A 25,324-nucleotide genomic window follows, 5' to 3' on the forward strand; every position below is an offset into this window, starting at 1 on the left:
CTTACTGTCTAACTCTGCCTCTCAAAAAAAAAAAAAAAATTATAACTAATGATGACATCTTAGATCCACTTCCAAATTATATATATTTGTTATAACTCCTCATTTCTGTTTAATGGAGAAATCAGATGTGGCCACTAAGTGCTTGTAACTGAAATTCCTGATATTAATTGTAATAGTTATACATTATGAATATCAAACCATAGCATGACTTTCCTTAGCAGACTGGTACAACTGCTATCACAAAAATAAGGTCAGAATTAAAGCAGGGAGCAACCAATCTACTATGAAAACTGGTGCAGGCTAAATATATGAATCTGCGGAAAAAAGTGAAGACTTGAATCTGTAAATATGAAAGAACAGAAGGTAGGTAATAAGAAATCCACCAGCCAGACACAGAAGTGTTGATCTTGAGACACTGGCAGTGGAACAATTTTCCAGAAAGAGATCTAAATTCAAGGTAGGAAGTACTGGCTAGTAGCTAAAACTGACTCGATATAACAGATCTACCTCAGAAGTCAGCAAACTACAGACTATGGACCAAATCCAGTCTTCCATATTTTTTTCAAGTAAAATATTTTCAGAACAAAGCCACGCTAATTCTTTATGTATTTTTAAAAGATTTATATTTATATATAATTTATATATATATATGATATAAATATATTAAATATATTTATGAGATAGTGCTTAATTGTGATGGAAGAACAGGACCAGCAGTGGCACTAAACATAACAATGAAGTGTTGCCACCAGCTGTGAGTAAATCCAGAGAGATGAAGCCATACCAGGCTTCAGAAAATCTCATAGTATTGCTTTATAGTATCCAAGCTGATTAAAGGTCTAATTCAATGGAAATGGGTCATCATCTTGGTGTAGGGATGATATAATCTGTCTCTGACCTCATATCAACCCACATATATTTTATTCTGTCCGACTAACATATTAAAATGTCTTATACACTAAGTAATCTTTATAAACACCAAATATTCCTATGTGACTAGGATAAATCTCTTCCACCAGCCTTATTTACAGAAGCTACAGCTTGTACATAACTGTTTTGTTCAATGGACCTGAAAAAAGTATGCAAATGGCTCATCAGACCTTTGGTTCAATGTTCACTTATATGTGCTTAAAGCGTAAGTTTTATGAAACACTAAACATAGAAAAGAACACAGTAGTGTACATTTATAGATAAATAAAACTGTGATAAGCCTTACTACTACACTAAAAAATTCTTAAATCTAATGACTAAGCTAATCATTACCAGAACTGAGAACTTTCCAGATCATTCCAACTAAAATTCAGGTATGCTAAAGCCTAGAGTTTTTTCAGCTGATGAAATGTTCACCTGAATGTATTTAAATAGCAAAAATGACCCCATAAATCTCTTATCCATGTATTCTTAGCAAGTCCTTAAAAGCTACATTCAGGGCAGCTGCTTAGATAGCAAAGAAGCCTGTACTTGAAACTGTCACTATTTCACTTCTATAGAGACTCTGCTATGTAAGATACAAGAGACCACACTGTCCAGTTCTATTCCCATGACCATTCTATTCCTACTACCTCAAACAAGTGTTTTGTTCCAGGCTTTCCCCCATGTCACACCATTCAGTCTGTTCTAATCACCATCAGTAAACTCTAAACACAGAAAGAATGTAGATCAAGACTTTTCTCTTGATCAAACCTCTATCTCACAATCAAGCAGTAAAGATCAGGTTACATCATCTCACTAACTTTTCTTCTCCCAAAGGGGTTTCCTTCCAAAGACCCTAAAACTGCCCTTACTATAAAAATAAAATCTTAAAGAAGCTCAATTTCCACCAAGGACTAGTACTATTGAAAAAAAGTCAAAGGGCTGACATTGTAGCATAGTAGGTTAAGTTGGTGCCATCCCATATGGGAATGGATTCAAGTCCCAACTGTTCCACTTCCAATCTAGCTCCCTGCTAAAGCACCTGAGAGAGGAGTGAAGGATGGCTCAACTGCTTGGGTCCCTGCACCCACATGGGAGACCTGGAAGAAGCTCCTGGCTCCAGCCTGTCCTAGCCCTGGTGTTGCAGCTAGGGAGCGAACCAGTGGATGGAAGATCACTTGCTCTCTGTCTCTGTCTCCTTCCTTCTCTTTCGCTCTCTCTCTCTCCCTCTCATAAACAAACTCTGCATTTCAAATAAATAAATAAATCTTTTTTAAAAAAGAGTACACAATATCTGTTTAAAAAGTCAACTTATTTTGTCATTCATTGTTGTACACAAGTATTAACCAGTAGAAATCCTCTAACTCATTTATATTCAATTAAATGGTGTAACCTTAAAAATAAACTCCCAGAGTTTGCCTCAGAAGAACTTATACCAAAGGAGAAGCGACTAAGCAATAGGGATAATGAAATACACATAGAAACACTAATATTTGACAGGTAATATTATACAGAGTTCAAAGTAAAGCCAGAATAAAAATGTTTCCACATATTACTACATGAGAATACTTCAAAAAGTTCATTGGAAATGGAATCAAAAGATAATCTTACCTTGGTACAAAAAATTGAAATCTATTGCGTAAATTTTTCACAATATACATCTCCACAAACTTTTGAAAGTTCTTGCATATACAATACAATGTGGGAGAAAGCATAAGTGAACCCTGAATGTTTCTCTGCTTCTCCAAAGGCTAAACTTCTTGAAGCCTTTGTGTAAGTGGCAAAATACAGCTAAAATGAAGAAAAATCACCATGGTAAGAAGTTCTATATTTCTTAATAACAAGTCTCTGAGAAGGAATAGAGCTGTTGGAAATAATACTATCTGTGTTTTTAGGAGTTGCCACGTAGCCAAGCATTTTTTTCAATAGAAATTACATGGGTCAATTTTTTTTAATATTTCACAATTAATATTTTGGAAGGGTATTTGAAAAAACTTCAGCATTAACTGCCAATGCTATACATGTGTTAAACGAAAATGGCATTCATTTTTTACCATTTTAATACAGATGAAGTATCCTATTGCTTCGCAAATGCTGGAAATGCAGTAACAGATTTAAGGGCATAATATTAAAGGAATAAGATGTTTCCATCCATCTGCTATTTAGTTTTTATCTTTAGATTAACAACTAGAGATTTGATCCCAGTATTACAAGATGTCCTGGGGAACCAAGACTGGCAGTGCAGGCTCAGTTAGACAGAACAGTGGCTCCTAGTAGTTGTTATCCAGAATAGGATGGAGTTTTAGAAAAATGTGTCCTAAACTGGGGGATATTAGAAAGGGTATTAAGAACTGATCTGGCCAGCGCCAAGGCTCACTTGGCTAATCCTTCACCTGCGGCGCTGGCACCCCAGGTTCTAGGCCCGGTTGGGGCGCCGGATTCTGTCCCGGTTGCTCCTCTTCCAGTCTGGCTCTCTGCTGTGGCCCAGGAGCGCCTTGGAGGATGGCCCAAGCGCTTGGGCCCTGCACCCGCATGGGAGACCCGGAGAAGCACCTGGCTCCTGGCTTCGGATTGGTGCAGCGCACTGGGCGCAATGCGCCGGCTGTAGCAGCCACTTGGTGGGGTGAACCAATGGCAAAGGAAGACCTTTCTCTCTCTGTCTCTCTCACTAACTCTGCCTGTCAAAAAATAAAAATAAAAAAAGAACTGATCATTAATCAGCCCTACACACCATTTAATGAGAGCCAACAGTGGGCATCTAGAATACAAAGGGATTAAGTGTGGGGACAGGGGAATGGATCGAAACAAGGTAAAAGAAGGAAAATGGAACGTGGAAGAAACAACTCTGGCTGTTGGAGAACAGGAAAAGGCCACCAGAAGAAAGACCTTGGTTTCCACTGAAGTGTTTGTCCCACAGAGGTGTTTCTGACCACCGAACACTGAGTTCAGAGCACAGCTTGAGTAGGTCTCACATTTCAGCTTCCTTAGAACTTCACTGATCTGGACTGAGCAACAAAGCAAATCTGATTTTATAAAAAGTGTCAATAAATACTCAGAGGTATGGTTGTAACACCCAAGCATTTGACTGGGAGAATGATATACTATCTACTAAAGAACTAGCACCATCAACCATAATAAGGGCAAAGGGCTAAATTCACCTCTGGATAGTGAACCCCAAGGTCTACTTTAATTTCTCCCTGACATTTTCTAGTTTTACTGATTAGTCCACCACCTAGTTAGTGTTTTTCCTTTCAGTTTTACTAAGGATACAACACCATGAAGGATACAGCATAGTTTTTATGTGTTATTTGTAACCATCAGCATGACAGATACAATGTGTAGGCACACAAGTACAAATAAGTTAAACATGGAGCAAATGTTGGCAAATATATAAAACGTTAAATATTAAAAAAACATAAGTTGCCATACAAATTTGAAGTCATTTTCTGGCTACATTAAGAACTGACACAACTGGGCACAAATCTAAATGTCATAAAAATAATGTAAAACAGGCATCTAAAATGTTTACACTAACTGTTGTAAAGAGAGTCACGTGGCCTGGCAATCACCATGCTAGGGGTATTTTCCTATTTAATAACAGTATTTCTTCTATTACCCTGAGAATTAAAAATTGCATATAAAATCATTTCATGGGAAACAATGAAAAATATAAAATACAAGCAGAAAAGAGATAATGAAGGGGATAATAGTTAATGGGGATTGATTTTTTTCATTCTAACTATGATGCTTTAACTTTTTATAATGAACACATATTTCTATAATTAAAGATGGAAATTTGGGGAAGAACTGAAGAATTTATATTCAAAACAATACAATTAATCTAAAGATTTCAAAAAAGTTATTTTTCAAAAAGAATCCAATATATGATACTCTCTTTGGACAATAACATCAGAAGACAAGGGTATCACTTAATTGTAATTATATAGCCAACCATTAGTAAAAGTGGTACCTCACCATAATACATGAATGGACAGAGGTGATACATTCCAATGACACATTTGTTAGCATCTCAGTCTCAAAGAAATAAACCACAGAGGTCTGGGGGGTTTGAAGTGGAAAAGGAGGAGGAGATGACTTGCTTGCACATGAGCTATGCAAGAAAGAACAAGAAAGTAATGAAAATATCACTTCTGATCAGTTGTACCAGGAAATGCCAGGTAAACATCACAGAGTAAAAACAAAGCAGCAGCAGAGTTCAGCTTTAGCAGAAGTACCTCGTCCAAGGATCAGAGAGGAATCTGGGGCAAAAAGCGAGTGTGTCTAGAGAACACACACTAGCACTTGCTACAGCAAACTGGTTCACATCAGGGCAGAAGCACTTCCAGGACCTACAATGCACCCAGACAGATATTAACCCTCAGCAATTTCCAGGATGACCTACGACAGCTAGCCCCAAGCAACTGTCACAGGAACCAGGAAGAAAACACTATTACCTAAACTCATTCTCAAGATGAGACTAAGTGACATTTGTAAAAAACTATGTCTGGGGATGCAAAGAAAGCCTTCACAAGACATGGCATTGATTTGGACCTAAAAAGATGAGTAAAATTTGCACTATGAATAAGTACAAGCTTATTCTAGACAGAAAATAACAAATATCAGTTCCATTACATTAATTCTTAAATACATAACAAGGAGTGGCAGTGGAAATGAGGTCAGAGGTAAAACTCTCTTGGCAATACAAATACTACTCAGATATAAAACCAGAATGAAATCCTGTCTTTCACAACAAAACAGATACAACCGGAGCCCATTAAGCTTAGTGAAATAAGCCAGTCCTAAAAAAAGACAAACATGTTTTCCCTGATGTATTAATATAGAATATAAAAACAGTATAAGAATGAAACTGACATCTTATGATTTGACTATTTACAGCTCTTGTCTATGTTCCCATGGAAGAGTGGTTTTTCTACTTTTTACTTGTTGATCATTATGGTTAGTGGTGCATTAAGCCTGTGATTATAGATTGAAAATATATTATTGCAAATATTAAAGGGAAAGAAAGAAAAAAAGAAAGGAAAATAGGAAGGAAGGGTGGTTGAGAGAGGGAGGAAGTATGGTGACCTATGTATCTATGAAATACATGAAATTTATTCTCTTAATAAAAAAATTTAAATTTAAAAAGAAACACTCTTTTAAATCTTTTATTTTAATTAATGATTAACAGATTAAATATGATTTGTAAATACAAGTCCAAGAACACAATGATATTCCCTTTCTCCCTGCCTCTTATCCTCCTTCCTTCTACTCTTCTTTTTGTATTTTTTGTTTTTGTTTTTGAGATAACATATTTTAAGTTTACATTACAGTAAAAAGGCTGTATAATTCACCAAATAATAAGTTTAACAAGTGAAAAGCAAAACCACCCTAGTTTAGTGGGTATATAGACAATGGCTATAAACAATAATTGAATGCATAAATGATAATTTCACCCATATACAGTTTTTTGGGTCAATTAGTCACTCATAATTTCTTTCAATGAAATGCAACCAATGAAATTGCAATATCTAAATATTTCCTGTATGTTTATAAGATAATAAAGTTCATTTAGACTGTAAGCAAAAAAGGGACAAGATTGGCCCTCCCATAGTCATCCTAAAACTTCAAGGTGGTCATCAAAAGACATATTTCCTTCAAAATTTCTCTAACAGAAATAATGCATAGAAATAGTTACAATATGATTAAAACAACATTGGTGCCAAGCATATTAAAGCAAAACAATCAGTTCAACCAATGTACACATAAAGATCCTCTATTTTAATGAGAATGAACACGCAGGACTCCAGAAATGAGATGAGGAGATATCAATGAATGGGGAAATGGGAATAAAAAAGAAAACAGGAGAGAGGAAAACTACATAATCTGAAGTTCCCTAATGTTGGCTGGATTTAACTTCAAATAATCAGGTGAAAAGAGGCTTGTAATAGCATTTGGGTGCCTAGTTTATGAAGGAAAGGGTTTCGTACAACAAAACTACTGAAGCAGGTGCTTTATATTAGCTTCTACTTCATTTGAAACAAATTATTGGCAAAACAAATCTCTAGCACAGTATCAATATAATTAGTGGAGCAAGTCATGCTTCATTAAAAACTACTATATATAGGTAAGTTACTTTTGTTTGAAAAACAAGAAAAAGAAAAGCGCAGGGATATGAAAAAAGCAGGGTCAATTAACCAGTTACTTTGATAATATCAGCTCTTAAGAAGCAGGGACAGAGCAAGTTAATTTTAATGACTTGTGGCTGGAACACAGCCTCTAATGTGTATTCATCACACCTGTACATCTCCAACCCTCAATTCAACTCTTAATTGCAGCCCACAATTACATCCCCAGCTTCCAGCCTATGGCCTGCTCAGCAGGGCCTAAAGAAATGTCAATTACAAATAGAACAGAAGGGAATACACTGATATTGTAAAATCAAATATCTTATTCTAAGATGCTAATCGTGCCTCCTCTTAATCTATAAGACCAGCCAGATTTGTCAAATACTTTATGATGTCGGGCTTATCAAAACGGAACCAGGGTATACTGCCTAGACCCTGGTGTGCTCTTCAGGATGGCTATCAAAGAACAGAAGAAAAGACAGAAAGAAACAGAAGAGAGGGAACTTGATTAAAGCAAAATAATTCCTTGTTGGAGGAGAGTAGCCTTAAACTGTAGATAAGTGCCTGTCATTAATATATCTAACCATCTATTAATAATCTAATTAACGTGGCCACCACTATTCTGTGGATTGTGTGGGATAGACAGGGAAAGGCTGTCAACTCATTCTAAAATGGAGTACATGTCTTAAGAAGCTCAAATCGGGTGGTGCAGTGCCCACATCTCATATGGGTGCCAGTTCAAATCCTGGATGCTCCTCTTCCAAGCTCTCTGCTATGGCCTGGAAAAGCGGTAGAAAACAGCCCAAATATTTGGGCCCCTGCACCTGTGTGGAAGACCTGGAAGAAGCCCTTGGCTCCTGGTTTCAGACTGGCCCAGGCCCAGATCCGGCTGTTGCAGCCATTTAGGGATTAAACCAGCAGATGAAAGCTTTCTCTCTCTCTCTCTCTCTCTCTCTCTCTCTCTCTCTCTCTCTCTCTCTCTCTCTCACTTTCACTCTCTCACTCACTCTCACTCACTCTCACTCTCTCACTCACTCTCACTCTCTCACTCTCTCTATTTCTATCTCTATCTCTCTAAGGCTACCTTTCAAATAAATTAAAAAAAAAAAAGCTGAACTAGAAATCCGATATACAATCCATCTATATAAACTTGTTCCAGGTAACTGGGTTTTATTAGGATTTTTTTTTACTTTTTAATTTTATGGAGCTCAGTGTTCTCTACTAAAAATTTTGATTAGCCCAATGCCTCTGCAACTCCAATCAAGAATAAGTAACCACCAAAATACAGAGTTCCTTTCAAACACACACCCCTATTTTTTTTTTTTACTTATCACATATTCACATATATCAGGCTGAAAAACACATTTACTGGAATGGAAAGTCAGGTTCAAAAAAAAGTTTGAGAAGTAAAGAAATCTGAGACCTATATCCATTCATGAATATCAGTAACCTCTGTTAGTCACAGAAAAGTGAGATAGTAGCCACAGTATCCATTCATCCCAATTTCTACTTATCTATCTAGCTACATTATGTACCCAGGCATAATCAAATTGAATCTACAAAATGCTAGGACAAGGAGGAATATATCCCGACACTTGTAGCCAAGAAAATATCAAAACATCATGAGGTTAAAGGAAAAACTCATTTAAAAACCTCAATAATTTTAATTTTCCTTGAACCCCTTCCTTAGGCATTTAAACTAAATTTCAGAACTCATATAAGCATTGCAAGAAGTGAAAAAATAAATCTTCAAAGTAGTCTCTCTGCCGAAACAGTTCTTTGGAAACCAGTACCTAACAGAAGTCCGAGGCACAGTCAAACCATCAGCTGTATGCAAGTGTCTCACTCCATGAAGCAACATTTATACCTCTCTGTCTCTGATGCTCAGCCTCCACCCCTTCATTTTCAGTCCTCACAAATCTGTTCTGCCACAGAACAGAAGATACAGAAAATGCTTGGTATATGGGCCAAAAGGTAACAGGGACAGCAGCCTTGGGCTATTACTTGCTAGTATTCCAAGCCACAAGACTGTTTCCACTCCCAGACTCTCAGTGCCACCCTTTTCTTTTTGCTCGCCCTGTCCTACACTAATATTAGTAACTTGGGTTCTAAGGTCCCGATCTTGCTGCCTTTACTTAGAACACTATAGCCTATTCTATGAATTACAAAATCCTAGTCTTTAGTTATTTATCAACCTTTTTCTTATAACAACTAAAGGACATCAAAAGATAAAAATTACCTTAGTAGTCTACTAAAAAAAAAATTTCAATAAACTAAGGAAATGAAAATTAAGAAGCCATATCAGTAAACCTAATACTTCAGATATTTTTAGCCAACTCATGTACAGATTGATGAAGTTTTGGTATTTTATACAAATCAAAAGGTTAGTTGGTATAGGTCAGGCTGTTTTTGAATATAATTTCTCTGTAGAAAATCTTCAGGCAGCTCAAAAATATATACCATTTCATACTATGTGCAAAACAGAACCCTTAGCCACAAAAAATATAAGAAATTTCTTCAGATGTAGCTTTGAATATACAGTTTCCAACATTTCATATCAATGACAATCTTATCAAATAATAATGTCTCTAACAATCACTCAGATACTCTCCAAACAACACAAAAATGCAATACAATAAAGTCAAATAAAAAGTATACACCTATAATTTTATGCATCATTTATTATCAACATAAACCATATTAAATTTATGCTTTCATTTCTCATAACTATCAGCAATGTGTCAAACACTGCAGTAGAAACTAGAAATTCAGTGAAAAAGGACATTGTGGCATTAAGCCATGCACACAACTTTTAATTACTGGTAAATAAAAAGTTCAATAATTTTCAAACTTGAGGGGCAATATTAATACGATTATAATGGGAAATTTTAAGTTTGCTAAATTGAAGATAACAAAATTTAAAACACCAAGAGTTTTATTATAATCATATTGGACAAGAAAAATTCTTTACATAAAAACATTTGTGTGGCCAGCGCCGCGGCTCACTAGGCTAATTCTCCGCCTTGTGGCGCCGGCACACCGGGTTCTAGTCCCGGTCGGGGCACCGATCCTGTCCCGGTTGCCCCTCTTCCAGGCCAGCTCTCTGCTGTGGCCAGGGAGTGCAGTGGAGGATGGCCCAAGTGCTTGGGCCCTGCACCCCATGGGAGACCAGGAGAAGCACCTGGCTCCTGCCATCAGATCAGCGTGGTGCGCCGGCCGCAGCGCGCCTACCGCGGCAGCCATTGGAGGGGTGAACCAATGGCAAAAGGAAGACCTTTCTCTCTGTCTCTCTCTCACTGTCCACTCTGCCTGTCAAAAAATTTAAAAAAAAAAAAATTGTGATGAGAGACATAGGTCCTTCGATTTTTTCAGTTGGGCCCAAAACTGGAAAAACCCAAAGTCCAGGATTTACTGGAAATTTTAGAGAAATTTGAGAGAGCGGCAAGATGGCGGAATAGGAAGGGAGCACATTGATAGTTTGGCAAGACAGAGGTTAATAAAAGTGGAGATACTGCAGGGTCAAGGAAGAGTAGGGGAAGAAACAGCAGAGGAAACTCTTCCAGAACTAGTGATTCACAGTGGTCCTGCGTGGAGAGCGTAGGAGCCCAAGTTCGGGACACCAGCGGCAGACTCAACACACCAGCGCTGGAACGCGAGGTGAGCCGAACGTCAATAGCCTGAGACACCAGCGGGCAAGCGGAAAGAGGAGACTAGAGGGAACGAGGCTTGAAACTCCGTGGGGAAAAGTTCACCAGGCTAACTAGAAGAGAGAGAGGGGAAAAAAAAAAGTGACCGATACGGACACGAGTTTCTCTCTCTCCGCTCACCCCTCAAAGGCGAGCAAGACAAAGAGCAGGCACCATTTTGGACATACGTCATAAGCAGGGCGACCTCACATCTGCACCCGCCCTGAGCCTAGCAGAAAAACCTGACTCTGGGGGGAGGAGTGAAATAACAGGAGATTAGCATCTAACTTGGCAACCCAGTGGGAGACTGCAGGAGAATTGGAGCCCACACCAAGGGCAGCAGAGATTTCCTGTGTGGTCCTTGGGAAAGAGCTTCCGATCTCTGGCTCCTGTGGGTATATCATTTGCCTGCTAACTACCTCCAATTACATTCAAAAAAAAAAAAAAAAAAAAAAAGAAAGAGAGAGAGATTTACCACGCCTAACCTGGGAGTGTCATCTTTGACACACCCTCAACCCCGAGGAACCAAACACAGCTCTCAGGCCACATTCATCTCAAGCCTCTAAGGCTCCACTGAAAGCAGACAGTCCACTTAATATAGAGCCATAGTGTAACAAGAAAAAACACCACAGTGAAGAAACCAAATATCTCCAACATGCCAAACAACAAATGCAAAAACCGAGGTAACAAGAACAAGGAAGACACTATGACGCCCCCAAATGAAAAAGACACCCCAATTCAAGATTATGAAGATGATGAGATCGAAGAAATGCAAGAAGCGGATCTCAAAAAATTGATAAGAACATTAAGAAGTTCTCAAAAACAAATTCTTGAACTACAGAAATCCTTCATGGACAAGATAGAAAATCTCTCTCGTGAAAATGAAATATTAAGGAGGAATCAAAATGAAATGAAACAACTAGTGGAACAAGAAACTGTGATAGTGACCAGAAATCATAATGAAATGAAGAATTCAATAGATCAAATGACAAACACATTAGAGAGCCTTAAAAACAGAGTCAGTGAAGCTGAAGAGAGAATATCAGACTTAGAAGAAAGAGAACAGGAAAGGAAATAGGCAAACCAAAGAAAAGAAGAAATTAGAAATCTAAAAAATATTGTCGGGAATCTACAGGATACTATTAAAAAACCCAACATTCGGGTTCTAGGAGTTCCTGAAGGCATGGAGAGGGAGAAAGGATTAGAAGGCATTTTCAGTGAAATACTAGCAGAAAATTTCCCAGGTTTGGAGGACAGAGGCATCTTAGTACAGGAAGCTTATAGAACCCCTAATAAACATGACCAAAAGAGATCCTCACCATGACACGTCGTAATCAAACTCACTACAGTGAAACATAAAGAAAAGATCCTAAAAGGTGCAAGAGAGAAACATCAGATTACTCTCAGAGGATCTCCAATTAGACTCACAGCAGACTTCTCATCAGAAACCCTACAAGCTAGAAGGGAATGGCGAGACATAGCCCAGGTACTAAGAGAGAAAAACTGCCAGCCCAGAATATTATATCCTGCAAAGCTCTCATTTGTGAATGAAGGTGAAATTAAGACTTTTCATAGCAAACAGAAACTGAAAGAATTTGTTGCCACTCATCCTGCCCTGCAAAAGATGCTTAAAGATGTGTTACACACAGAAACACAGAAACATGGTCACCAATATGAAAGAAGGTAAAGGCAGGAAACATCACAGCAAAAGATCACAGGAAGCTCAATTTCTCTTTGACATAGAATTAAACTCTGATGCTCTGTTAAAGCAATGTGTTAAAGTAATCTATTATGTTCTCTTGATGTCTGTTAAATTCTAATTGTTCAAAAACAGCTGAATTTTTATTAAGAGCTATGGGTTATTTAAATATGTGCTTATTTTCAAAGATTTGAATAATCACCTTGTAACAATGATCAATATGGTCTATGTTATGTCATGATTTTAAGGAATCTTATTTCAACCAGATATTTTGGATTTTGAGCCTTCTTGGCATTCTTGACAGGCATTCAAAAAATCAAAGTTTCAAACAATCTGGACTCTAAAATTTCCAGTAAATCCTGGACTTTGGTTTTTCCAGTTTTGGGTCCAACTGAAAAAATCGAAGGACCTATGTCTCTCATCTTATAGAGACACCAACTAATCAGGCCATTTCCAATTATCTTTCTATACAGAAGATCGATTCAGTATATAATTAGTAAAGATCTCATCAGTTTGTACCCACGCAGAAACACAAAGTGTAAAAATACTGTTTCAGTACTAGTTATAGCATCACTGCATATTAGACAACACATTATGGACAGATCCCATATGGGATGTAAGTACACAGTGACTTCTGCTGCTGACTTAACAATTTAACACTCCTGTTCATGGCGTCAGTAATCTCCCTAGGCTCTAGTCATGAGTTGCCAGGGCTATGGAAGCCTTTAGAGTTCGCTGACTTTGATCTTATTCAGACAGGGTCATAGTCAAAGTGGAAGTTCTCTCCTCCTTTCAGAGAAAGGTACCTCCTTCTTTGATGGCCCCGTTCTTTCCACTGGGATCTCACTCACAGAGATCTTTCATTTACGTCTTCTTTTTTTTTTCTTTTCCATGGTATCTTGGCTTTCCATGCCTACAATACTCTCATGGGCTCTTGAGCCAGATCCGAATGCCTTAAGGACTGATTCTGAGGCCAGAGTGTTGTTTAGGACGTCTGCCATTCTATGAGTCTGCTGTGTATCCCACTTCCCATGTTGGATCTTTCTCTCCCTTTTTAATTCTATCAGTTAGTATTAGCAGACACTTGTCTTGTTTGTGTGATCCCTTTGACTCTTAGACCTATCAGAGCCATCGAATGTGAACTGAAATTGATCACTTGGACTAGTGAGATGGCATTGGTACATGCCACCTTGATGGGATTGTATTGGAATCCCCTGGCACCTTTATGTTGAGATACTAAAGAGTTCTGTACTGATAAGAGGGAAGCAAGATAATGACGGGGTATGCATTCATTTCTCAGTAATCAAGTCCTTCTGTCTACTTTGGCTTAAAACTTACACTGATAATGCAGCAAAAATATTCCTCTGGAAACAAAATCTGGGCCAGCATCACAGCTCAATAGGCTAATCCTCCAGCTGCGGCACCGGCACACCGGGTTCTAGTCCCGGTCGGGGCACCGGATTCTGTCCCAGTCACCCCTCTTCCAGTCCAGCTCTCTGCTGTGGCCCAGGAGTGCAGTGGAGGATGGCCCAAGTCCTTGGGCCCTGCACCCCAAGGGAGACCAGGAGAAGCACCTGGCTCCTGGCTTCGGATCAGCGCAGTGGGCTGGCCGCATCAGCCATTTAGGGGGTGAACCAATGGCAAAGGATGACCTCTCTCTCTCTCTCTCTCTCTCACTGTCCACTCTGCCTGTAAAAACAAAACAAAACAAAACAAAATCTGAAGATTTCATGGAAGGAAAGCATAAGTTCAAAACTGCAAGGGATATTTAATATTATTTTCTAGACTAGAATGCATCCAATAAATAATTTAAAAGGTAAATAAATACTTAATAAAGCCTGTTTTCTACATAAAACTTCATAGAAATATTAATTCTGTGAAACTATTTCATTTTTAATCATATCTTTCAACATCCCAAGAGATTTTAATGTGCTTGTTACATGGTTCTTTCTTTTTTTTTTTTTTTAATGTTTTTTTTTTTTTATTTGACAGGTAGAATTAGACAGTGAGAGAGGAAGACAGAGAGAAAGGTCTTCCTTCCATTGGTTCACCCTCCAATGGCACTACGGTCAGCATGCTGTGCTGATCCGAAGCCAGGAGCCAGGTGCTTCCTCCTGGTCTCCCATGCTGGTGCAGGGCCCAAGCACTTGGGCCATCCTCCACTGCCTTCCTGGGCCGCAGCAGAGAGCTGGACTAGAAGAGGAGCAACCGGGACTAGAACCCAGTGCCCATATGGGATGCCGGCGTGACAGGCGGAGGATTACCCTAGTGAGCCACAGCACCGGCCCCAACATGGTTCTTAATTTTGCGAATCTGGTCAACCTGCAGACGTCTTATTATGGGATGCTGTGAAAAACAAAGCATGTGAACATGTTTTTGCTATCAGTGGTGCAGAAATATTTATACTAAAAACAAATACTTGTTGAGTATTTACAATTAATATCCTCACAGCAATTCTGAAATCAGTATTCTGTCCTTAGGGGTCCAGGCTGTGGAAATCACATTGCACAGACAGGGTAAGAGAACGACTGCAAAGCCTTCTGATAATTTGATGATTGAATCACCTTATTAGGAATTCCACTTTTTGGTGATTCAGTTAGATTTCCAGGGTACTTAACAGTCATATTAGCTCTAAATAGAGTAAGAAAAAAATGTAAATTCTAATTAAGATTACCTTTGTTCCAAAGTTGATGAAAATATCTGTCCAGAGGCTGATTAAGAATCACAAGGCAGTACTTCAAATTCCCTATAGAAAATTCAAAGGGTAAAGCCAAGTAAATAAGTGAACTGAATCTGTGTTTCCCTTATTCTGGTCTGTAATCATAATCTACTAGTCCAGTTTTCTAAAATAAACAAAGCTAAATTTCAAGCATAGCTAATCTCTCATACCTTAATTTTAAAACAAATCCTGTATTAGTAAGACCTGCCTTAAGTATATGTCATGCTCCTATATTGCTGAGAAATTTATTTTAATAATGTATCATAAAACAACTGTGTATAGGAGGAGGGAGGGGAATTTTGCATAGCGATTAAGATACTAGGCCTGGCTTCTCTCTTGATTTTATCTTCTTGCTGATGCATGCCCTAGAAGACACCAGGTGATGATCAAGTATTTGGGTCCCTGCCAGCCACCTGGGAGACCTTGATAAGTTCTCAGCTCATCCTTAGTTATTGCAGGCATTTGGAGAGTAAGCTAGTACATGGGAATGCACCCCCACACTCCCTCCTCCTTCTCTGCCTCTCAAATAAATAAACACACATTTTTGAACAAAGGAAAGGAAGGGGGCAGACATTTGGCACAGCAGTTAGACTTTGCTTGAGATGCCTACATTCCATATTGATGTGCCTGGGTTCAAGTCTACAGTCCACTCTTTATTCCAGCTCCTTCTTATGTACAACCTGGACAGATAATGATGGCTCAGGCACTTGGGTCCTTGCTACTTGCCCTTGCCAAGTCCCAGCTATTGTAGGCATTTGAGGAGTGAACAAGTAGACAGAAGATTTCTCTCTCTCCCTACCTTTCAAAAAATAATTTAAAAAATAATGTCTTAAAAAGCAATGGAGCAAACTTCTTTTGTAGAGGGTAAGGAGCAGAAATTTTCATCCTTATATCTACCACTTCGATACAACTACCCTTCTACCCCACCATTTACCAAGTGGTATGGATCTGTATTTTCATATTCATTTTTCATTATCCATATTCTTTCTTTATTTCCCTTCACTCCTAGCCTACCTTGAACTTTCCAATGCAAAACCTATGTTTTCACAAAATCCTATTAGTTTTTTTCGTGAATCTCTTATTTCAAGTTTTTAGAGGACACTCTGAAGACTAAGAAGATGGAGAAAATTACTTTTCCCACAACCACGCCATGTATTTTCCAATGTACTTTAAAAGGTACAAAGCAAAATGTAAACAACCTGAAAAAATTTATTCTGTCTTTCAGGTCGGACTAAGCACTCTCATTTCATTTATGAAAAGAAACATTTGGTGATCAGAAAAATTGTTTTTTGACCAATGTTGCTGTTAGAAATGGATCAAGATAAGGAAACAAAAATAGTTTGCGATTATCCACAGTGAATACTATTAAGTGTCAATTATATATCAGGCATTGAGACTACAAAAAGAAGTAAAATTATAGAATATAAGTGAGATGGGCCATTATTATTATTATTATTTTGACAGGCATAATTATATAGTAAGAGAGAGAGACAGAGAGAAAGGTCTTCCTTCCATTGGTTCACCCTCCAAATGGGCGCTACGGCCGGCACGCTGTGCCGATCCGAAGCCAGGAGCCAGGTGCTTCCTCCCATGTGCGTGCAGGGCCCAAGCACTTGGGCCATCCTCCACTGCTTTCCTGGGCCACCCTCCACTGCCTTCCTGGACCACAGCAGAGAGCTGGAGTGGAAGAGGAGCAACTGGGACAGAATCCGGCACTCCAACCGGGACTAGAACCCAGGGTGCCAGCGCCGCAGATAGAGGATTAGCCTAGAGAGCCGTGGTGCCAGCCTGAGATGGGCCATTAATAATAAAGACCATGTATTCAATAATACAATACAGGTATGTATGTGGGAACTATCGATGAAGAAATAAAAGAGGACAGCAACAGTTCAATGGCTAGGAAGTCACAAGGTCTGGTGTCATCCTAGTAGGCATTATGGAATGTACATTTTTTACTTGATCTTAGGAAGAAAAACAAGTTGGAAAAAAAATAAGGAAAGCTCAATCCCAGGCAAAGGAATAAGCCCATAAGAAGCTATCATCCTCAGCCATGAAGGTTACCAGGATGAAAAGTTTAAGAAGCAATGCTCTGATGACATGAACCCAGGACACTAACATTACAGGTTGTATACATAATGTTTAAGATGGCAGGAATTTAAGTTGAGGCACTCAGGAAGTATTTAATAGGATTGCCTGAAAGAGGAACAATAGGAATCTATGCATATTTGGAAATCATCCATGTAGAGACAAGAGCTGAATATAAAAGAGCTGACTATCTGCTAAGATATTGCAAAGAAAGGGCAGACGAGGAAAGCACAGGGATGAAGGCAAAAACCACTGGGTTTGCTCAACATTATACAGCAGAAAAGGTCAACAAAGGAAACGCAGACGGAAAGTCAGAGATAAAAGAACCAAAAGGCATTTCCAAGAATGTACTGTCAGTAACACAGCATGCTATAAAGGAGTCAAGGAGACTAAACAAGGAGAAGAGGCCAATGGAGGGGAAGCGAACGTCTCAAAGATAAATCTGAAATTTCACAGAGACAAGACAGTAAAGAGACCAGGAGCTAGGAAAGAGAAGAGAAGATAAATGTTTCTTCTTAAAACATGAAAATATACTCGCAGTTTTATGTTCTCAATAGAAGAGAAAAAGAAAAATCAGCCATTTTCTTTCTTCAATATTTACAGAGCACAAACCCCTCCAGTCCAGAAACTGTCCCACAGCAGCAAACCAGAGAAACGCTCCCCAGCTGACTGATGACAAGAGGGCCGTAGTTTAAGCACATAAAGACATCGCAGAGACACACAAAACTGAGGAGCGTACAGCTAATTAATTTTTTTAAGAACGTAAAGACAAAGAGGATAGAATATAGAATTAAAATGGAACATGAAAATTTTTATCTGCAATTGTAACAGTAGGAATACAACTGGGCAACTGACAAGTATATGACATTGGATATGTTTATAACTTTAGTTCTCTCCCCCCACCAGTTCTGGAGAATAGAGCAAGGAGTAAACCAATAGGATGGTGATGATAGTTGGTTTTGAACACTGGCAAAATCACTTGTGCAAGAGTAAGGGAATCCCAGAGGTTTATATGGGCGGATTTAGGATGAATTAAGATAGTGGCAGAGACCAAGTAGGAGCTCCTGATACCTCTTGCTTAGTAACAAACTCTTGAGATTTTTTTTTTCATTTGTTTGCTTTCTGTTTTTTGTTTGTTTTATTAAACACATTTCTGCCTAAATTTTAAAATGTCAAAAAACTATCTACCCAAGATATTGTTTCAGCAAAATGACATCACAGGACTAAGTTCTGGACAAGGGGACATTCCTAGACCATTTCTACAATACTTCCAATAGGTCTCCTCAAATGGAAAGAGCTTTTACTTCTGCTGCTTGCCTTTTCCCATCCTAGCACTGGGAGAAGGACTCAGGGACTCACTGAATGACAACCCGGCACCACCTTGGATTCTAAGACCAAAGGCACCCACGCTGCCATCAGCCTCACAAATCCTCCATTCCAGCACTTGACTGCCTGATTCCAAACTTCATGTGACAAAAAAAAAAAAAAAAAAAAAAAAAAAAAAAAATTAAGTTGAAAGCCTTTTTCTACTCTTGCTCTTAATTCTGGAAAGCTCTCCTGGAAGCAACAGGCCCGAGTGTGTGTAAAAAAATCAGGGATATAAATTCAGCCCCTGCCACCCCTGTATGAGAGCTTACAGAAAGGTAGTGAAACTGCAAACCAGAGTCTTCCTCTCCTTTCCTGTCTTCCTTTTCTCCTTTCCCTTCTTTCCAGCAGTTCTCAAATCACTGAGGGAAGTTTGTGGGGCAGCAAAATTTCTGGGCCCAATCCTGGACCTGCCATATCACCTCTCTGGCTATAAGGTACAGGAATCCACAATGTATTCTGACAGAGGTGATTCTGACTATGCTGTGAGAAGACTTGGATGGAGCATCAGTGTAACAGGTGCAGAGCCTGGCATAGTAAGTACTCAGCAAGATGTTAATGGCAAGGAGCTATTAATTTGGACAAACCAATGGTGCTTTTCTCTTTGCCAAGATGTAATTGCTTTGTTATCAACATGCAAACACTAGTTCTGTTGGAGAACAACCCCCAACCCCACAACTATTTGGAGGTGCTGCTACAGAACCCCAAACCTGGGTCTGCTCACTCAATGTGCAGAAAGCCAATCAGTGATATTGAGGTGGCAGAAGAACGTAGGTATTTATTTACCAAGTGCACAGCAAGGAGCTAGACTGCTATTGTTTAATTTCTAGGCTTTCCAAGGAGATAATGCTGCAGGTGTTTTTTTTTTGGGGGGGGGGCACTGAGAGGGGTTCTTAAAGATTGAAATAGGGGCTGAGGCGTGTATGTTTAGTTCATGTCCAAGTTCCTGATTAGTCAAATACTGTGCTCTTTAGGGAATTTTTACAGTGGACAGGTGGGCTTCAGTAAGTCTAGGTGGTAACATGCAGGTGTTGGTTTAATTCGGCCCTAGTCCTGGAATTCCCCTTAACAAAAAAAAAAAAAAAAAAAAAAACAACCACAGGGTTTTATCTATCAGAGGCCCAAATGACTTCTCAAGTTCACCTTGCAGGGCCAACTGTACCACTCTCTTGATTCAGTGAATTCTTTTTGATAAGTGGCTAACCCTAAAGGACACTTTGAATTAAAGAAGAAGGATGAGAGGCAGGGTCCTGCCTTCACATTATAGAGGTGTGGTCTCAGTTCTAAAAACCCACATGCATCCTGTTTCACAGACTAAAACCAGCAGGGGGCAGCAAAGCTAAATAGTGCTATTTCAAACAACACATGGCAAACCATGAACTGAGTAATAAAGATACAAAAGCAAACAACAAAAATTCCATGTATTTCTATGTTTAAGCCACAGTTACTTTGGGTTTCCATATTCTCTAGGAAGAAACCTAATTTTAGTAAGTATAATGATCATGTTCCAGGCTGGGTTAACGTAAAGACACAGAAATGAAGGATGATCCTAATATAGAGAGTGAACAATGATCAAAATATAGGAAGGAAAATATTGCCTACTCCATTCATTCAACCTGGATGAGGCATCAGTGTAAAAGGTGCATAGCCTGGCACTGTAAGTACTCAGCAAGATGTTAATGGCAAGGAGCTAATAATTCTGATAAACCAATGGTCCTTTTCTCTTTGACGAGATACAATCTGCCAAAGAAGGCATTCAACAATATTGCAGGTTTGTTTAAACAAATGAAAGAAATTGTCTTCTCTTACTGATCCTTTGATATGTGAACTCAATATTCATGATTCAAAGAGCAATCTGACCAGAGGGGGTCCCATGTGGGTGGTAGGCACCCAAGTCCTTGGACTAGAATCTGTTACTGCCCAGATGCATTAGCAGGAAGCCTATGGGAAGCAGAGATGGAACTGGATCCCAGGTGCTCTGACATGGTTGTGGGTGTCCCACACAGTGACTTAACTGCTGTGTCACATGCCTGCCAGTTTTAATGTAAGTATAGCTTCTAGTACAATTATCGTTTCCAAAGAAGAAACAGAATTGTTTTCTAAGTCTTTATTTGAGAGGCAGTGTGACAGAAAGACAGAGGGAAGACAGGGCGAGAGATCTTCCATCTGCTGGTTCACTTCCCCAAATGCCCAAAACAGCTGGTGAGACAGCAGGCCAAAGCCAAGAGCAAGGAACTGCATCTTGATCTCCCACATGAACGGCAGGACAAGTCCCTAGGCCATCAGTTGTCTTTGCTGCTTGTGCAGTGGGTTTTTTCTTTACTTTTTTCCTGAAATTCAAACACATTTTTGGATTTCTGTCATGGGGATAAACAATTTTGCCCCGTAGAGTAATCACTGAATGAATTCTTCATGGAATAGTTCTCAGTTTGGTTTTCTGTTCTGCCTCAGGGCTTTAAAAAATAATAGACTTTATTTATTAAGAATAGCTTTAGATTCATGGGAAAATTGAGAAGATACCACAGGGAGTTGTCATACATCCCCTATGTCTGGTTTTGCTATATTAACATCTGACATGAGTATGATACATTTGTTATAAATAAGGAACCAATACTGCTTCCTTATTAGTTCATTGTTAGTTCCAAGGTTTGTTCAGAACACCTTAGTTTTTGCCAGGCATTCTTTTCTGTTCCAGGGTCCCGTCCAGGATGGTACATTATATTTAGCTGGCATATCCCCTTAGACTCCTCTTGGCAACACCAATTTCTCAGATTTTTCTTGATAGGGCAGTTAATCTCAAGAAAACTAATTTCTTTTTATTTGAAATATCTGAGAACGAGAACTATTTGAATTAGATTCAGAGGTAGACTCTAGTGAATCTCTAAATTAATGATCTCAAAAATACAGCCATGCAACTTAGCAGTGTGAGGCTCACGACTTTGTTAAGAAATTAAGACTTAATGATTTTTACCATGCAGATGGAACTAGGACCTCCCTTGTCCTTAAAGTAGGCAGTCACAGCTATTGAGGAGTGAGATCCCCTAAGGGGAAGTGTAAGCTCCACTTCACAAAGGTACTTAGGAGGTTTGCCCAGTTCTCCTGCAGCATGGTAGGATATCTTGTAGTTTATTTGTGTTCAATAAAATAAAAACATATAAATATAAAATGCTATAAAGTAAAATTATAGATAATATACCTTTACATAAAATAATCTTCATAAAATTAGGAAGTAGCATAAAAATATTCTTCAATACACATTGAAGGTAATACCAATCCTGCAAAAGCATAATCATCTAAGTAAATGGCAGAATTGGTCACTTCTACCTCCTAGAACTAGCTTTTAAAATGCTCCAAAAAGGAATCTAATCAGCTCTGACAACTACCAAGCAGAACAACAAAGGAATACAGTGAGAGAGAGGAGAAACGAGAGAATTATAAAATAATAGGAACTCTGGGCTGCTGTTGTGTGTAGCAAGTTAAGCTGCCACCTGTGATGCCAGCATCCCATATGGGTGCTGGTTTGAGTCCTGGCTGCTCCACTTCCAATCCAGCTTCCTACTAATGTGCCTGGGAAATCAGTGGAGGATGGCACAAGTGCTTGGTTGCTGCACCCATGTGGGAGACCTGGAAGAAGCTTCTGGCTTTCGATAGGCCCAGCCCCAGCTGTTGAGGCCATTTGGGGAGTGAACCAGCAAATGGAAGATCTCTCTCTCTCTAATTCTGCCTTTCATATAAATAAATAAATAAATATTTTTTTAAAAAGATACGAACTTTGAATTTACATCAATTATCACAAATGATAAATTTACCCTAATACAGAAAAAAATAGATTTCATATATCTCCATATATATATATATATATCATATATCAGAATCACAGCTTAAAAAAAAAAGCCAGTTTCATGCAGTAGTGATTGTGAGTCAATAATCTTGCAGTAGAAACTGTGCATCATGATTTTAAAAGCACCATAGGCGAGACAGGTAAACAAAGTCAAGAGCCACTGCCCTGGTGCTTAGAGATACTAGCTGGTGATAGTATAAAGCCTTCATACACAGTAACATTACTCTAAAAATGCTGTTTATCTTCTTAAGAAAGATTTAGTTATTTGAAAGTCAGAGCTACAGAGAGAGGGAGGGAGAGACAGAGAGAGATCCTCCATCTGCTGGTTCATTCTCCAGTTGGCCGCAATGGTTGGGACTGCGCTTATCTGAAGACAGGAGCCAGGAGCTTCTTCCAGGTCTTCCACTTGGGTGCAGGGCCCCCAAACACTTGGGCCATCTTCCGCTACTTTTCCCAGGTCATTAGCAGGGAGCTGGATCAGAATTGGAGCAGCCAGGACTCGAACTGGTACCTACATGGGATACCAGAGTCGCAGGTGATGGCTTTACCAGCTATACAACAACATTGGCTCCTGTTTTTTTTTTTTTTTTCTTTATCTCACCCTTTTTAACTAATGGTCTCTGAAAAATTTATATACAAACAGCACACAGTAAACAAGCACTTGTAAAGACTGATAAGTAAACATAAATGTGTTGCCTTTTCAAAAACTTACATGCTATGAGATTTTAAAAAGAATAAAAACTAGTACTGTAAATACAATATATTAAAAAACACAATTTGCAATAGAAAAAGTAAAAACACATTGGCAAATTATCAAGGACTTATGCACTCTATCTGAAAAAAAAATTACTGGAATTCACAGAAAATCAGTATTAGCCCAAACACATGTCAGTCATTATATATAACAACTATTTTGTCAAAGAACCAAAGACCATTATTATGAATCTCTCATTCCTAAAAAAATATTTCAATTAGACAATAAAAACTCTAGGGTACTGAGTTTCATATTGATATTACACAAACTTCTATATTTAAGCACAAGATTTTTTTTAAGTGTGCACAGGGAAATCAAAACTGTCAAGTCAATTTGTTCTTTGAGGAAATAAAGTACATGAGGACAAAGCATAACTATTAAAAAGCTCTGAACAAATATTCCACACAAAAAAATCTATTAAAATAATTGAATTACTAGCAGACTAAGAAGAATTATAATTCATATATAAGAAATTGCTTCAGAAAAAGTAAACAAAGAATGAAAATAAACAAGCATTTGCCTACCCTCCTCTAAGAGTGACTATTTGATATATTCCAGTTGTAGCAGAACAATAATAAATTATGTCCCCTTCCATGCATAAACATTACTGGTTTGGAGCATAAAATACTCGATCATTCTACCCTACAATATCTTCAGCTTCCACCCCATATCTCTGTATCATTCTTCAGCAAAAATCACTTTAATGAGGTGTTCCTCCTACCACATCCTGGAAATAACGTGAGTCAGGATCACCAGTGACCTGTTATAAAATTCAAGGCTAATTCTCAGTTCCCACTTGTTCAACACATCTCAGCAGCAAGACAGAGTAGATCACTCCTTCGTGCTTCCTTCCTGAATGATGGTCTCCCCTCGACTTTTTGGAAAACATTCTCTACAGGTTATTCTACCATGTGAATGACCACTCCTTCTCGGTCTCTTGATGCTCACTCTTCACTGCCCTCTTAGCACCCAAATCTGTTCTATCCAGTGTTGCCCAGCCAAGTGCCACCTCGACACAAATACCCTATTCCATATGGACCTTTTTTATCTCTAGACTTTATAATATGGTCAATGAATCGGCCTCCGTGCTTCTGCTCTAGCCTCCCATAGACTCCGCTCTCCACACAGCAGCCAGATGTACCTTGATAAAATATGGTCACAGCAACTCATTTCTCTGTCAGAAATCTCCAAGAGCTTCCTTTCACAATAAAACTAACATTCCTAACATATCTTCAGCAAGGCCTTAAAGATCTGTCTTCTTTTATTTTCTTTGCCTTATCAGCTCTCACCTTCCTTCCCAGACTCTGTGTCTTCCCATGCTACATGCTACAGACGAACTGGCCTCCTTGACATGCCTCAAATACAACAAACACAATTCTACCTTCCTCACTGTACTGTAGATAGTCACATATTCATCAAGTGCCTCACTTTCTCTTTCAAACAAATCCTGCAGGTCTCTGCTCAAATAGCAGTTCCTGTAGAACTTGCTTCACCAATTTATGTAAGAGAGTAACACCTCCAATCCTTGCTATCACTCAATTTAACTTGACTTGTTCTTTTTTCCTAATAGATCTATCATCAGTTTTTCATTCATTCTTTTTCTAATGTCAGACACTACAACATAAGCTCCTGGATCTATTACCTGCAACAGTGCCACATACATGGTAAGTACTCAATAAATATCTGCTGAAGAGCTCTTTCAATATTGACTTTATGTCCATTTACAATAAATTGAGTCTGGCTACTTTATCTAATAATCAAGGACTCCCTCTCATTTGTTGAAATTCTTTCCCTTCATTGCTTGCCCTGTACAATTCCTCATGGAATGAATCATTCCCTCCTAAAATCCAATGGCCCATTCCAGGTCCTCAAGCCCTAAGTATTACACGTAATTGAATATTACACAGAATGTTGCAGGAAGGATACTAGAAACATCAGCAACAACAACCAGTCATCTTGCCTTCAGACAACTAAATGGGTTCTCATCATTACAGCTCAAGAAATATCTATTGAAAGTGGAAATGATCCACAGAAGTGCAACTATGTATTTAGAGAGTTTGAAAATATTTTCTTTGAGAATAGATTAAGCATTCTCAAGCTAAATAGATGTTTACATTTAGTACCTATTTAGGGATGAG

General features: G+C 38.7%; 1 protein-coding gene across 2 annotated transcripts in view; it reads right to left on the reverse strand.

The window, feature by feature from the left end:
* The window catches only part of TPK1 (thiamin pyrophosphokinase 1), a 492,046-nt gene that overhangs the window by 396,208 nt on the left and 70,514 nt on the right, over positions 1–25,324 (reverse strand). Inside the window, exon 3 of one of the 2 annotated variants that reach the window (XM_062190261.1) lies at positions 15,097–15,168. The exons of the other annotated variant lie outside the window; for it this stretch is intronic. Within the exon in view, the coding sequence (XP_062046245.1) occupies positions 15,097–15,168 (72 nt within the window). The remainder of the gene's footprint in view (positions 1–15,096; positions 15,169–25,324) is intronic. 2 annotated transcript variants of the gene reach the window in all.

This window comes from Lepus europaeus, chromosome 1 (genome assembly GCF_033115175.1).
Source record: "Lepus europaeus isolate LE1 chromosome 1, mLepTim1.pri, whole genome shotgun sequence".
NCBI lineage: Eukaryota > Metazoa > Chordata > Mammalia > Lagomorpha > Leporidae > Lepus > Lepus europaeus.